General features: G+C 44.9%; 1 protein-coding gene and 1 long non-coding RNA gene across 19 annotated transcripts in view; both read right to left on the bottom strand.

Moving 5' to 3' along the window:
• Positions 1-1,127: 1,127 nt before the first annotated feature.
• On the bottom strand, positions 1,128-4,469 carry LOC127927248 (uncharacterized). 18 transcript variants are annotated; one of them, XR_008126683.1, is made up of 4 exons: positions 4,354-4,469; positions 1,845-4,322; positions 1,599-1,689; positions 1,128-1,567 (listed from the first exon to the last, which is right to left on the bottom strand). It is a non-coding gene; the product is annotated as an uncharacterized LOC127927248 (long non-coding RNA). The 18 variants fall into 18 exon arrangements; XR_008126686.1 differs by having other exon boundaries at positions 1,907-4,322; XR_008126674.1 differs by having other exon boundaries at positions 1,599-4,322.
• A 1,143-nt stretch (positions 4,470-5,612) lies between these two features.
• The window catches only part of ptchd1 (patched domain containing 1), a 114,333-nt gene continuing 104,991 nt past the window's right edge, over positions 5,613-14,954 (bottom strand). Inside the window, exons 11-12 of the mRNA XM_052513337.1 lie at positions 9,274-9,610; positions 5,613-8,660 (exon numbers count right to left, since the gene is read on the bottom strand). Coding sequence (XP_052369297.1) covers positions 8,060-8,660; positions 9,274-9,610 — 938 coding nt within the window. The 3' untranslated portion in view covers positions 5,613-8,059. The remainder of the gene's footprint in view (positions 8,661-9,273; positions 9,611-14,954) is intronic.

Here is a 14,954-nt window from a genome sequence, read left to right as displayed (position 1 = left end):
AGAGACAGCTAGAGAACGAGAGAGAGAGAGAGAGGTAGACAAAGAGAGAGAGAGAGACAGCTAGAGAATGAGAGAGGTAGACAAAGAGAGAGAGAGACAGCTGGAGAACGAGAGAGAGGTAGACAAAGAGAGAGAGAGACAGCTAGAGAACGAGAGAAAGAGAGACAGCTAGAGAACGAGAGAGAGAGGTAGACAAAGAGAGAGAGAGACAGCTAGAGAACGAGAGAGAGGTAGACAAAGAGAGAGAGACAGCTAGAGAAAGGAGAGAGGTAGACAAAGAGAGAGAGAGACAGCTAGAGAACGAGAGAGGTAGACAAAGAGAGAGACAGCTCGAGAACGAGAGAGAGGCAGACAGAGAGAGAGAGACAGCTAGAGAAAGGAGAGAGGTAGACAAAGAGAGAGAGACAGCTAGAGAACGAGAGAGAGAGAGAGGTAGACAAAGAGAGAGAGACAGCTATAGAACGAGAGAGAGGTAGACAAAGAGAGAGAGAGACAGCTAGAGAACGAGAGAGAGAGGTAGACAAAGAGAGAGAGACAGCTAGAGAACGAGAGAGAGGTAGACAAAGAGAGAGAGAGACAGCTAGAGAAAGGAGAGAGAGGTAGACAAAGAGAGAGACAGCTAGAGAACGAGACAGAGGTAGACAAAGAGAGAGAGACAGCTCGAGAACGAGAGAGAGAGAGAGAGAGGTAGACAAAGAGAGAGACAGCTAGAGAACGAGAGAGAGGTAGACAAAGAGAGAGAGACAGCTATAGAACGAGAGGTAGACAAAGAGAGAGAGAGACAGCTAGAGAACGAGAGAGAGGTCGACAAAGAGAGAGACAGCTAGAGAACGAGAGAGAGAGAGGTAGACAAAGAGCGAGAGACAGCTAGAGAACGAGAGAGAGAGGTAGACAAAGAGAGAGAGAAGAAGATTTAATGTACAGACAAAGTGAGGTGCATTAATATGTTAGATTGATAGAAGTGATCCAACCGGTAGATGCTAATTTCTCTTTTCCCAGCAGGCTGCAGTATGAATGTGACATCACAACTGAATACAAACAACACAAGGTACCGGAGGCCATCACATCTTCTAGTCTACACTAGGGTGTGTGTGTGAGTGCCCGTCACACACTAAAAGACACCGAGACCCAGAAACATGTGTGTCTTTATTCTTCTAGCCAACAGAAACATCAACAGAACACAAGACGGATCCCTGTAGAAGTCCCTAATCCAGAGTTCAGGCCAAAAGTAGTGCACTATGTAAAGAATAGAGTGATATACAGTACTGCACTCGAATACTGGAGTGCATAGGCCTATGAAACAGGGGCTAAGGGTCGATTTAGGATTCAAAAACATTTCATTTTATTCATCAGTCTGATTTCTGACTGCAGATGTTCCTGTTGTTGCTGTATTTCTAAAGTCTGTAAAGTATTTAGAATATTTTTGACTCCATAATCATAATTATTAACTCTGCAGCAGCAGCTCCTCTATTACCTGTAATATGGTAGCACTGCTCCTCTATTACCTGTAATATGGTAGCACAGCTCCTCTATTACCTGTAATATGGTATCACTGCTCCTCTATTACCTGTAATATGGTATCACTGCTCCTCTATTACCTGTAATATGGTATCACTGCTCTTCTATTACCGGTAATACTATCACTGCTCCTCTATTACCTGTAATATGGTATCACAGCTCCTCTATTACCTTTAATATGGTATCACAGCTCCTCTATTACCTGTAATATGGTAGCACTGCTCCTCTATTACCTGTAATATGGTATCACTGCTCCTCTATTACCTGTAATATGGTAGCACTGCTTCTCTATTACCTGTAATATGGTATCACTGCTCCTCTATTACCTGTAATATGGTATCACAGCTCCTCTATTACCTGTAATATGGTATCACTGCTCCTCTATTACCTGTAATATGGTATCACAGCTCCTCTATTACCTGTAATATGGTATCACTGCTCCTCTATTACCTGTAATATGTTATCGCTGCTCCTCTATTACCTGCAATATGGTAGCACTGCTCCTCTATTACCTGTTACCTGTAGATCCAGTATTACAGGTCGTACATCACAGCTCCTCTATTACCTGTAATATGGTATCATAGCTCCTCTATTACCGGTAATACGGTATCACTGCTCTTCTATTACCTGTAATATGGTAGCACTGCTCCTCTGTTAGCTGAAATACATACCGTACAGCACTACTCCTCTACTATCTCTAATACTATCACTGGTCCTCTAATACCTGTAATACGGTATCACTGCTCCTCTATTACCTGTAATATGGTATCACTGCTCTTCTATTACCTGTAATACTGTATCACTGCTCTTCTATTACCTGTAATACTATCACTGCTCCTCTATTACCTGTAATATGGTAGCACTGCTCTTCTATTACCTGTAATACTATCACTGCTCTTCTATTACCTGTAATACTATCACTGCTCCTCTATTACCTGTAATACTATCACTGCTCCTCTATTACCTGTAATACGGTATCACTGGTCCTCTATTACCTGTAATATGGTAGCACTGCTCCTCTATTACCTGTAATATGGTATCACTGCTCTTCTATTACCTGTAATACGGTATCACTGCTCCTCTACTATCTCTAATACTATCACTGCTCCTCTATTACCTGTAATATGGTACCACTGCTCCTCTATTACCTGTAATATGGTATCACTGCTCTTCTATTACCTGTAATACTATCACTGCTCTTCTATTACCTGTAATACTATCACTGCTCCTCTATTACCTGTGATACGGTATCACTGGTCCTCTTATTACCTGTAATATGGTATCACTGCTCCTCTATTACCTGTAATATGGTATCACTGCTCCTCTATTACCTGTAATACGGTATCACTGGTCCTCTATTACCTGTAATATGGTAGCACTGCTCCTCTATTACCTGTAATATGGTAGCACTGCTCCTCTGTTAGCTGAAATAGATACCGTACAGCACTACTCCTCTACTATCTCTAATACTATCACTGGTCCTCTAATACCTGTAATACGGTATCACTGCTCTTCTAATACCTGTAATACTATCACTGCTCCTCTATTACCTGTAATATGGTACCACTGCTCCTCTATTACCTGTAATATGGTACCACTGCTCCTCTATTACCTGTAATATGGTATCACTGCTCTTCTATTACCTGTAATACTATCACTGCTCCTCTATTACCTGTAATATGGTATCACTGCTCTTCTATTACCTGTAATACTGTATCACTGCTCTTCTATTACCTGTAATATGGTATCACTGCTCTTCTATTACCTGTAATACTGTATCACTGCTCTTCTATTACCTGTAATACTATCACTGCTCCTCTATTACCTGTAATATGGTAGCACTGCTCTTCTATTACCTGTAATACTATCACTGCTCTTCTATTACCTGTAATACTATCACTGCTCCTCTATTACCTGTAATACTATCACTGCTCCTCTATTACCTGTAATACGGTATCACTGGTCCTCTATTACCTGTAATATGGTAGCACTGCTCCTCTATTACCTGTAATATGGTATCACTGCTCTTCTATTACCTGTAATACGGTATCACTGCTCCTCTACTATCTCTAATACTATCACTGCTCCTCTATTACCTGTAATATGGTACCACTGCTCCTCTATTACCTGTAATATGGTATCACTGCTCTTCTATTACCTGTAATACTATCACTGCTCTTCTATTACCTGTAATACTATCACTGCTCCTCTATTACCTGTGATACGGTATCACTGGTCCTCTTATTACCTGTAATATGGTATCACTGCTCCTCTATTACCTGTAATATGGTATCACTGCTCCTCTATTACCTGTAATACGGTATCACTGGTCCTCTATTACCTGTAATATGGTAGCACTGCTCCTCTATTACCTGTAATATGGTAGCACTGCTCCTCTGTTAGCTGAAATAGATACCGTACAGCACTACTCCTCTACTATCTCTAATACTATCACTGGTCCTCTAATACCTGTAATACGGTATCACTGCTCTTCTAATACCTGTAATACTATCACTGCTCCTCTATTACCTGTAATATGGTACCACTGCTCCTCTATTACCTGTAATATGGTACCACTGCTCCTCTATTACCTGTAATATGGTATCACTGCTCTTCTATTACCTGTAATACTATCACTGCTCCTCTATTACCTGTAATATGGTATCACTGCTCTTCTATTACCTGTAATACGGTATCACTGCTCCTCTACTATCTCTAATACTATCACTGCTCCTCTATTACCTGTAATATGGTACCACTGCTCCTCTATTACCTGTAATATGGTATCACTGCTCTTCTATTACCTGTAGTATGGTATCACTGCTCCTCTATTACCTGTAATACGGTATCACTGCTCCTCTACTATCTCTAATACTATCACTGCTCCTCTATTACCTGTAATATGGTACCACTGCTCCTCTATTACCTGTAATATGGTATCATTGCTCCTCTATTACCTGTAATATGGTATCACAGCTCCTCTATTACCTGTAATATGGTATCACTGCTCCTCTATTACCTGTAATACTATCACTGGTCCTCTATTACCTGTAATATGGTAGCACTGCTTCTCTATTACCTGTAATACGGTAGCACTGGTCCTCTATTACCTGTAATATGGTATCACTGGTTCTCCATTACCTGTTATAAACTGGGTGGTTCGAGCCCTGAATGCTGATTGGCTGACAGCCGTGGTATATCAGACCGTATACCACAGGTATGACAAAACATTTATTTTTACTGCTCTAATTATGTTGGTAGCCAGTTTATAATAGCAATAAGGAAGCTCGGGGTTTATGGTATATGGAAAATATACCACAGCTAAGGGCTGTGTCTATGCCTCCGCAATGCGTCGTGCATAAGAACAGCCCTTAGCCGTGGTATATTGGCCATATACCACATCCCCTCATGACTTACTGCTTAATTATACCACAGTATAAGTCATAACTCCAATAAAACCTAGAAGTCAAACAGAGAAATGGTTCTAATTGTTTTTCCACCAATCATATTTCCCATAGGGGATTTTAGAAACACCTAAAGTAAGGGCTGTGTTTCGTGTAGGCCTACCCTGGTGTACCCTTTTGATAACCGATCTCTCTAGGACAAGGTGACTTATCAATATATTTACCCCCCCCCCCAAAACAAAATGTAATGCAGCTAATGTGGCTATCATAAAGAACTACAAATGCCATGATGATCTGGATGAGACTGCCGAATTGAGTCAAAGGTCAGAATCTCTGGATGATCTATCTAATGTTTAGTAATGAATACATAGGCAACATTTCTTTAAATGGACAATTATGTTAACTGTCTTGTATAAGTTTTAAATTGACACAATACCCGTTAGCAAATGTGTCAGCTAGTGATGACGTGCATCTTTGATGCTAATTAGCATTTGATTAGAATCTGAGAGTAAATAGAGGCGGATATATTGTAAAGTCACCTAGTCTTTACATGGTTATCAAAACATCATGTCAGGGCAAGCCTACATGAAACATAGCCCTCATTATAAGTGTTTCTAAATCCCATATGAGAAAAATGAATAGTGGAAAAAGGATTTGAACCATTTCCCTGTTGGACCACCAGGTTATATGGGTATTATGACACTTCCACTCTGGAGCTCTATACGGTATCACTGCTCCTCTATTGCCTGTGATACGGTATTTTTTGGAGTTTGGGATAAACAGATGATTCACAGGTGAATGTAACATACACAGTGTTCCACAGGTCATTAGTTACTATGACAACTGACTGACATCCCTCTCATACAGGGTTAGAAGTCTCTGATTGGACATGAAGGGTTTCTGACATCACTAAAACCTTTCCTCCATTGATACAGGAAACTCTTACTGATGTCAAAGTCTCTGTCAGACCATAGTAGATCCAGTCTGCAGTAGACCCAGTGTTCAGTAGATCCAGTCTGCAGTAGATCCAGTGTTCAGTAGATCCAGTCTGCAGTAGACCCAGTGTTCAGTAGATCCAGTCTGCAGTAGATCCAGTCTGCAGTAGATCTAGTCTGCAGCAGATCCAGTCTGCAGTAGATCCAGTCTGCAGTAGACCCAGTGTTCAGTAGATCCAGTCTGCAGTAGATCCAGTGTTCAGTAGATCCAGTCTGCAGTAGACCCAGTGTTCAGTAGATCCAGTCTGCAGTAGATCCAGTCTGCAGTAGATCCAGTCTGCAGTAGATCCAGTCTGCAGTAGATCCAGTCTGCAGTAGATCCAGTCTGCAGCAGATCCAGTCTGCAGTAGATCCAGTCTGCAGTAGATCCAGTCTGCAGTAGATCCAGTCTGCAGTAGATCCAGTCTGCAGTAGATCCAGTCTGCAGCAGATCCAGTCTGCAGTAGATCCAGTCTGCAGTAGATCCAGTCTGCAGCAGATCCAGTCTGCAGTAGATCCAGTCTGCAGCAGATCCAGTGTTCAGTAGACCCAGTCTGCAGTCGAGCCAGTCTGCAGTAGATCCAGTGTGCAGTAGATCCAGACTGTAGTAGATCCAGTGGGCAGTAGATCCAGTGTGCAGTAGATCCAGACTGTAGTAGATCCAGTGTTCAGTAGATCCAGACTGTAGTAGATCCAGTGTTCAGTAGATCCAGTGTTCAGTAGATCCAGTCTGCAGTAGATCCAGTCTGCAGTAGATCCAGTGTGCAGTAGATCCAGACTGTAGTAGATCCAGTGTTCAGTAGATCCAGTGTTCAGTAGATCCAGTGTTCAGTAGATCCAGTCTGCAGTAGATCCAGTCTGCAGCAGATCCAGTCTGCAGCAGATCCAGTCTGCAGTAGATCCAGTCTGCAGTAGATCCAGTCTGCAGCAGATCCAGTCTGCAGTAGATCCAGTCTGCAGCAGATCCAGTGTTCAGTAGACCCAGTCTGCAGTAGAGCCAGTCTGCAGTAGATCCAGTGTGCAGTAGATCCATACTGCAGTAGATCCAGTGTGCAGTAGATCCAGTGTTCAGTAGATCCAGACTGTAGTAGATCCAGTGTTCAGTAGATCCAGTGTGCAGTAGATCAAGTGTTCAGTAGATCCAGTCTGCAGTAGATACATTGTGCAGTAGATCCAGACGGAAATAGATCCAGTGTGCAGTAGATCCAGTGTTCAGTAGATCCAGTCTGAAATAGATCCAGTGTGCAGTAGATCCAGTGTTCAGTAGATTCAGTGTTCAGTAGATCCAGACTGCAGTAGATCCAGTGTTCAGTAGATCCAGTCTGCAGTAGATCCAGTGTTCAGTAGATCCAGACTGCAGTAGATCCAGTCTGAAATAGATCCAGTGTGCAGTAGATCCAGTCTGAAATAGATCCAGTGTTCAGTAGATCCAGTGTTCAGTAGATCCAGACTGCAGTAGATCCAGTGTTCAGTAGATCCAGTCTGCAGTAGATCCAGTGTTCAGTAGATCCAGACTGCAGTAGATCCAGTGTTCAGTAGATCCAGACTGCAGTAGATCCAGACTGCAGTAGATCCAGTCTGCAGTAGATACAGACTGCAGTAGATACAGACTGCAGTAGATCCAGTCTGCAGTAGATCCAGACTGCAGTAGATCCAGTCTGCAGTAGCTACAGACTGCAGTAGATCCAGGCTGCAGTAGATCCAGTCTGCAGTAGATACAGACTGCAAAAAATGAAGGGGGGGGGGGCATGTCCTGATAACTGCAAGGAGAGAGTAACCATGGAAACAAAGCACCTCTCCATTTTTCTTCTATCTTACTCCACCCTCTCTGTTTCACTCTCTCTCACTCTCTTTCTCTCTACCTCTCCCTTTGACTTTTTCTCCCTCTCACTTTCTTTCTCTCTCCCTATCTATCTCTCATCTGACTTTCTCACCTTCTCTCGCTCTTCCTCTCTACCTCTCACTTTCTTTCTCTCTCCCCATCTCTCTCATCTGACTTTCTCACCCTCTCTTTCACTCTCTCTTCCTCAGTTTCTTCCTCTCTCTCTCTATGTGAAAACGCAACATGTTGATTCCTTGCTCTGATTGGCCACACCCCGTGAGGCTTCAGCCAACAAAGGCTAGTAGCCATGGTAACATATCTGTGACATCACATCCTGTTGGTCAGACGGTGGTGATCTGGTCGACCACCCTGGTGCTGTCAACCATCTCCACACACTCCACTTCCTCTCTAAGCCCCTCCCCTTCCCCTCTGTCTCCCTGTCTACTTCCTGTCTTCTTGGCGGGTGGCAGGAAGGTGAGCAGCGTGGGCAGGAAGGCCAAGGCATGGAGCGCTGAACAGAATGCCGTCAGCACTAGGCAACGGAACAGCGAGCGTGTAAGGTTGGAGCGGACGGCGGCCAGAGGGAGCAGCGCTGCAGTGTAGCAGATCAACGTCTGTAGAGAGGGGACGCCATGTCTCTCCAACGCCAGTCTGACCCACACGGTCCGGCTGTCACCACGGCCAGAGGAGAAGGTGGCCAGTAGAGGACCACAACAGTCTGCAGAGTGACCCAGTGCTGAAATCAGACATAACACAGACACGCAGTCGAGCTCCACGCCCCACAGAGTCATGAAGCCCAGAACACCAAACTGGACAGAGAGGAGGGTTAGACTGAGCCACACTGCCACTAGGGGCTCCACCACCGCTAGAGATGACAGACCCAGCAGGAACAACACCGCCATCAGGGAGTGGCGCAGAGGAGAGCTCACCGCTGTAGCATACCTAGAGAGAGGGGGAGAGAAAGAGAGAAACAGAGAGAGATGGAGAGAGGAAGATACAAAGGAGAGAGAGGGGGTGAGAGAGAAAGAGGTGGAGAGAGAGGTAGAGGGGAGAGGGAAAGAAGAGAGAGAGGGAGAGGGAAAGAGGAGGAGAGACAGAAAGACAGGTAGAAAGGGGGAGAGGGAAAGAAGAGAGAGGTAGAGGGGGAGAGGGAAAGAAGAGAGAGGTAGAGGGGGAGAGTGAAAGAGGAGGAGAGAGAGGAAGAGAGGGGCAGAAAGGAAAGAGAAGGAGAGAGACAAAAAGACAGGTAGAGGGGGAGAGTGAAAGAGGAGGAGAGAGAGAGATAGAGAGACAGGTAGGGTAGGGAGAGAGGAGGCGAGAGAGAAAGACAGGTACAGAGGGGGAGGGAAAGAGGAGACCGAAAGATCAGTTGAGACTCTCCTCTCTTCTCTCACACACACACACACACACACACACACACACACACACACACACACACACACACACACACACACACACACACACACACACACACACACACACACACACACACACACACACACACACACACACACACACACACACACACACACACACACACACACTCCTGTCCCACCTGTCCAGGTAGACGAAGGAGGGGTTGAAGATGAGAAAGCGGACGCGTGATGTCAGAGACAGACGTCTCAGTGTGTCCAATAGGACGGACATCTCCTCCCTCTTGTTCTCTGTTGTCTTGGCAACCAGGAAGACACGTGACGCTGCCATCTCTGGCTCCTCCCCTTCATCGCGCTCAGCGAAGATGATGTCATCGGCAAAATGAGCGAATTGCGGCTGGCGAAGGAAGGAGAGGCGGAGCATCCGCGTAAAGCTTTCACGTGATTGGCTGGTAGTGGAGAGGTTCCGTTCTGTCAGGTAATCCAGGTAGCTTTCCAGCCAGCTGATTCGCTGGAACCCTTCAACAAGAATAACAATTATATTCATGTACCAAAAGTAATATTTTTACAGCACTTTTCATACAATATAATACTAGTTCTACAGCTGCACCATCGAGAGCATCCTGACTGGTTGCATCACTGCTTGGTATGGCAACTGCTCGGCATCTAACCGCAAGGAGCTACAGAGGATAGTGACAGGTACATCACTGGGGCCAAGCTTCCTGCCATCCAGGACCTCTATACCAGGTGGTGGTGTGTACAGCCCAGTACACCACTGGGGCCAAGCTTCCTGCCATCCAGGACCTCTATACCAGGTGGTGGTGTGTACAGCCCAGTACACCACTGGGGCCAAACTCCCTGCCATCCAGGACCTCTATACCAGGTGGTGGTGTGTACAGCCCAGTACATCACTGGGGCCAAGCTTCCTGCCATCCAGGACCTCTATACCAGGTGGTGGTGTGTACAGCCCAGTACACCACTGGGACCAAACTCCCTGCCATCCAGGACCTCTATACCAGGTGGTGGTCTGTACAGCCCAGTACATCACTGGGGCTAAGTTTCCTGCCATCCAGGACCTCTATACCAGGTGGTGGTGTGTACAGCCCAGTACATCACTGGGGCCAAGCTTCCTGCCATCCAGGACCTCTATACCAGGTGGTGGTGTGTACAGCCCAGTACATCACTGGGACCAAACTCCCTGCCATCCAGGACCTCTATACCAGGTGGTGGTGTGTACAGCCCAGTAGGATAGGATAAAGTAATCCTTCTCACCCCCCTTTAAGATTTAGATGCACTATTGTAAAGTGACTATTCTACTGGATGTCATAAGGTGAATGCACCAATTTGTAAGTCGCTCTGGATAAGAGCGTCTGCTAAATGACTTAAATGTAAATGTAAATGTAAATGTATAATAGTAGATAATATGTATCACCATGGCATACGGAGTCATTGTATCCTATCCTAGGTATTCCTTAAAGAGGTGGGGTTTCAGGTGTCTCCGGAAGGTGGTGATTGACTCCGCTGTCCTGGCGTCGTGAGGGAGTTTGTTCCACCATTGGGGGGCCAGAGCAGCGAACAGTTTAGACAGGGCTGAGCGGGAACTGTACTTCCTCAGTGGTAGGGAGGCGAGTAGGCCAGAGGTGGATGAACGCAGTGCCCTTGTTTGGGTGTAGGGCCTGATCAGAGCCTGGAGGTACTGAGGTGCCGTTCCCCTCACAGCTCCGTAGGCAAGCATGATACATTGGCAATTTTGGAAGATAAACATTTAAAATAATAATCTGGGGAGTTTTGATTGGCAGTGCCACATAGTGGGTAATTTTTTATGTTCCTCCAATCAGAGCTTAGATCTCGGTCCTGGATCAGTCTGCCGTTTTAAAATATTTAGGAAAACATGGTGGCCATTTTTTAGATGAAGCGAGAGAAAATACCTAAAACCTAAAATCATCTCTGGTTTTGGAGTGAAATGTTGGTCATTAATGTCTCATATGTTACCTCACTACCATATTTGATCACAATATGTTAGTATATACATATATATATACTGTAGTTAGTATATACGGCTCTGAGTCGTATTGTTAGTATATACATATATATATATATATATATATACCGCTCTGAGTCGTCTTGTTAGTATATACGGCTCTGAGCCGTCTTGTTAGTATATACATATATATATATATACATTTATATATACGGCTCTGAGTCGTCTTGTTAGTATATACGGTTCTGAGTCGTCTTGTTAGTATATACATATATATATATATATATATATATATATATATATATACGGCTCTGAGTCGTCTTGTTAGTATATACATATATATATATATATATATATATATATATATATATATATGGCTCTGAGTCGTCTTGTTAGTATATACATATATATATATATATATATACGGCTCTGAGTCATCTTGTTAGTATATACATATATATATATATATATATACGGCTCTGAGTCGTCTTGTTAGTATATACATATTGTGTTCAGTTTGTCATATTTAACTGCCAGAAACATACACTGTAGTGTCCATGCTAATCGATCAGCCTGCTAATCGATCAGCCTGCTAATTGATCAGCCTGCTAATTGATCAGCCTGCTAATCGATCAGCATGCTAATTGATCAGCCTGCTAATTGATCAGCCTGCTAATCGATCAGCCTGCTAATCGATCAGCCTGCTAATCGATCAGCCTGCTAATTGATCAGCCTGCTAATTGATCAGCCTGCTAATCGATCAGCCTGCTAATCGATCAGCCTGCTAATCGATCATTCGATTCATTTGCTAATTGAAGCCCATATTAAATGGATATTTCACCCAAATTACAAAATGACATACTGATTTACTTACCCTGTAAGCAGTCTATGGAAAGTATGACAGCAATCCATGCTTTGGTTTAGTTTCCCTGGCACTGTTTCCCAATGCTAACATTTTAGCATTTGTGGCATACCATGTACAAAACATCTATAAGTGACTTTGTTGAGGTTCACAGTCCATTGTAGATACTATTGGATGATTTTGACATGATTTGCGAAAAAGGCTAAGTACAAAATAGATTAAATACAGAAATCAAATTTATCTAAGTATTCACACCCCTGATACAATACTTTCGATTAGCACCTTTGGTGGTGATTACAGCTCTGAGTCGTCTGGGGTATGTCTGTATCAGCTCTGAGTCATCTGGGGTATGTCTGTATCAGCTCTGAGTCGTCTTGGGTATGTCTGTATCAGCTCTGAGTCGTCTTGGGTATGTCTGTATCAGCTCTGAGTCGTCTGGGGTATGTCTGTATCAGCTCTGAGTCGTCTTGGGTATGTCTGTATCAGCTCTGAGTCGTCTTGGGTATGTCTGTATCAGCTCTGAGTCGTCTTGGGTATGTCTGTATCAGCTCTGACTCGTCTGGGGTATGTCTGTATCAGCTCTGAGTCGTCTTGGGTATGTCTGTATCAGCTCTGAGTCGTCTTGGGTATGTCTGTATCAGCTCTGAGTCGTCTTGGGTATGTCTGTATCAGCTCTGAGTCGTCTTGGGTATGTCTGTATCAGCTCTGAGTCGTCTTGGGTATGTCTGTATCAGCTCTGAGTCGTCTTGGGTATGTCTGTATCAGCTCTGACTCGTCTGGGGTATGTCTGTATCAGCTCTGAGTCGTCTTGGGTATGTCTGTATCAGCTCTGAGTCGTCTTGGGTATGTCTGTATCAGCTCTGAGTCATCTGGGGTATGTCTGTATCAGCTCTGAGTCGTCTTGGGTATGTCTGTATCAGCTCTGAGTCATCTGGGGTATGTCTGTATCAGCTCTGAGTCGTCTTGGGTATGTCTGTATCAGCTCTGAGTCGTCTTGGGTATGTCTGTATCAGCTCTGAGTCGTCTTGGGTATGTCTGTATCAGCTCTGACTCGTCTGGGGTATGTCTGTATCAGCTCTGAGTCGTCTTGGGTATGTCTGTATCAGCTCTGAGTCGTCTTGGGTATGTCTGTATCAGCTCTGAGTCGTCTTGGGTATGTCTGTATCAGCTCTGAGTCGTCTTGGGTATGTCTGTATCAGCTCTGAGTCGTCTTGGGTATGTTTGTATCAGCTCTGAGTCGTCTTGGGTTTGTCTGTATCAGCTCTGAGTCGTCTTGGGTATGTCTGTATCAGCTCTGAGTCGTCTTGGGTATGTCTGTATCAGCTCTGAGTCGTATTGCGTATGTCTGTATCAGCTCTGAGTCGTCTTGGGTATGTCTGTATCAGCCCTGAGTCGTCTTGGGTATGTCTGTATCAGCTCTGAGTCGTCTTGGGTATGTCTGTATCAGCTCTGAGTCGTCTTGGGTATGTCTGTATCAGCTCTGAGTCATCTTGGGTATGTCTGTATCAGCTCTGAGTCGTCTTGGGTATGTCTGTATCAGCTCTGAGTAGTCTTGGGTATGTCTGTATCAGCTCTGAGTCGTCTTGGGTATGTCTGTATCAGCTCTGAGTCGTCTTGGGTATCTGTATCAGCTCTGAGTCGTCTTGGGTATGTCTGTATCAGCTCTGAGTCGTCTTGGGTATGTCTGTATCAGCTCTGAGTCGTCTTGGGTATCTGTATCAGCTCTGAGTTGTCTTGGGTATGTCTGTATCAGCTCTGAGTCGTCTTGGGTATATCTGTATCAGCTTTGAGTCGTCATGGGTATGTCTGTATCAGCCCTGAGTCGTCTTGGGTATGTCTGTATCAGCCCTGAGTCGTCTTCGGTATGTCTGTATCAGCGCTGAGTCGTCTTGGGTATGTCTGTATCAGCCCTGAGTCGTCTTGGGTATGTCTGTATCAGCCCTGAGTCGTCTTGGGTATCTGTATCAGCTCTGAGTCATCTTGGGTATGTCTGTATCAGCTCTGAGTCGTCTTGGGTATGTCTGTATCAGCTCTGAGTCGTCTTGGGTATGTCTGTATCAGCTCTGAGTCGTCTTGGGTATCTGTATCAGCTCTGAGTCGTCTTGGGTATGTCTGTATCAGCTCTGAGTCGTCTTGGGTATGTCTGTATCAGCTCTGAGTCGTCTTGGGTATGTCTGTATCAGCTCTGAGTCGTCTTGGGTATGTCTGTATCAGCTCTGAGTCGTCTTGGGTATGTCTGTATCAGCTCTGAGTCGTCTTGGGTATGTCTGTATCAGCTCTGAGTCATCTTGGGTATGTCTGTATCAGCTCTGAGTCGTCTTGGGTTTGTCTGTATCAGCTCTGAGTCGTCTTGGGTATGTCTGTATCAGCCCTGAGTCGTCTTGGGTATGTCTGTATCAGCCCTGAGTCATCTTGGGTATGTCTGTATCAGCTCTGAGTCGTCTTGGGTATGTCTGTATCAGCTCTGAGTCGTCTTGGGTATGTCTGTATCAGCTCTGAGTCGTCTTGGGTATGTCTGTATCAGCCCTGAGTCGTCTTGGGTATGTCTGTATCAGCCCTGAGTCGTATTGGGTATGTCTGTATCAGCCCTGAGTCGTCTTGGGTATGTCTGTATCAGCCCTGAGTCGTCTTGGGTATGTCTGTATCAGCCCTGAGTCGTCTTGGGTATGTCTGTGTCAGCTCTGAGTCGTCTTGGGTATGTCTGTATCAGCTCTGAGTCGTCTTGGGTATGTCTGTATCAGCTCTGAGTCGTCTTGGGTATGTCTGTATCAGCTCTGAGTCGTCTTGGGTATGTCTGTATCAGCTCTGAGACGTCTTGGGTATGTCTGTATCAGCTCTGAGTCGTCTTGGGTATGTCTGTATCAGCTCTGAGTCGTCTTGGGTATGTCTGTATCAGCTCTGAGTCGTCTTGGGTATGTCTGTATCAGCTCTGAGTCGTCTTGGGTATGTCTGTATCAGCTCTGAGTCGTCTTGGGTATGTCTGTATCAGCTCTGAGTCGTCTTGGGTATGTCTGTATCAG

This window comes from Oncorhynchus keta, unplaced genomic scaffold, assembly GCF_023373465.1.
Source record: "Oncorhynchus keta strain PuntledgeMale-10-30-2019 unplaced genomic scaffold, Oket_V2 Un_scaffold_1004_pilon_pilon, whole genome shotgun sequence".
NCBI lineage: Eukaryota > Metazoa > Chordata > Actinopteri > Salmoniformes > Salmonidae > Oncorhynchus > Oncorhynchus keta.
The sequence above is the reverse complement of the archived record's forward strand: the minus strand, read 5'-3'. Positions and strand labels throughout refer to the sequence as shown.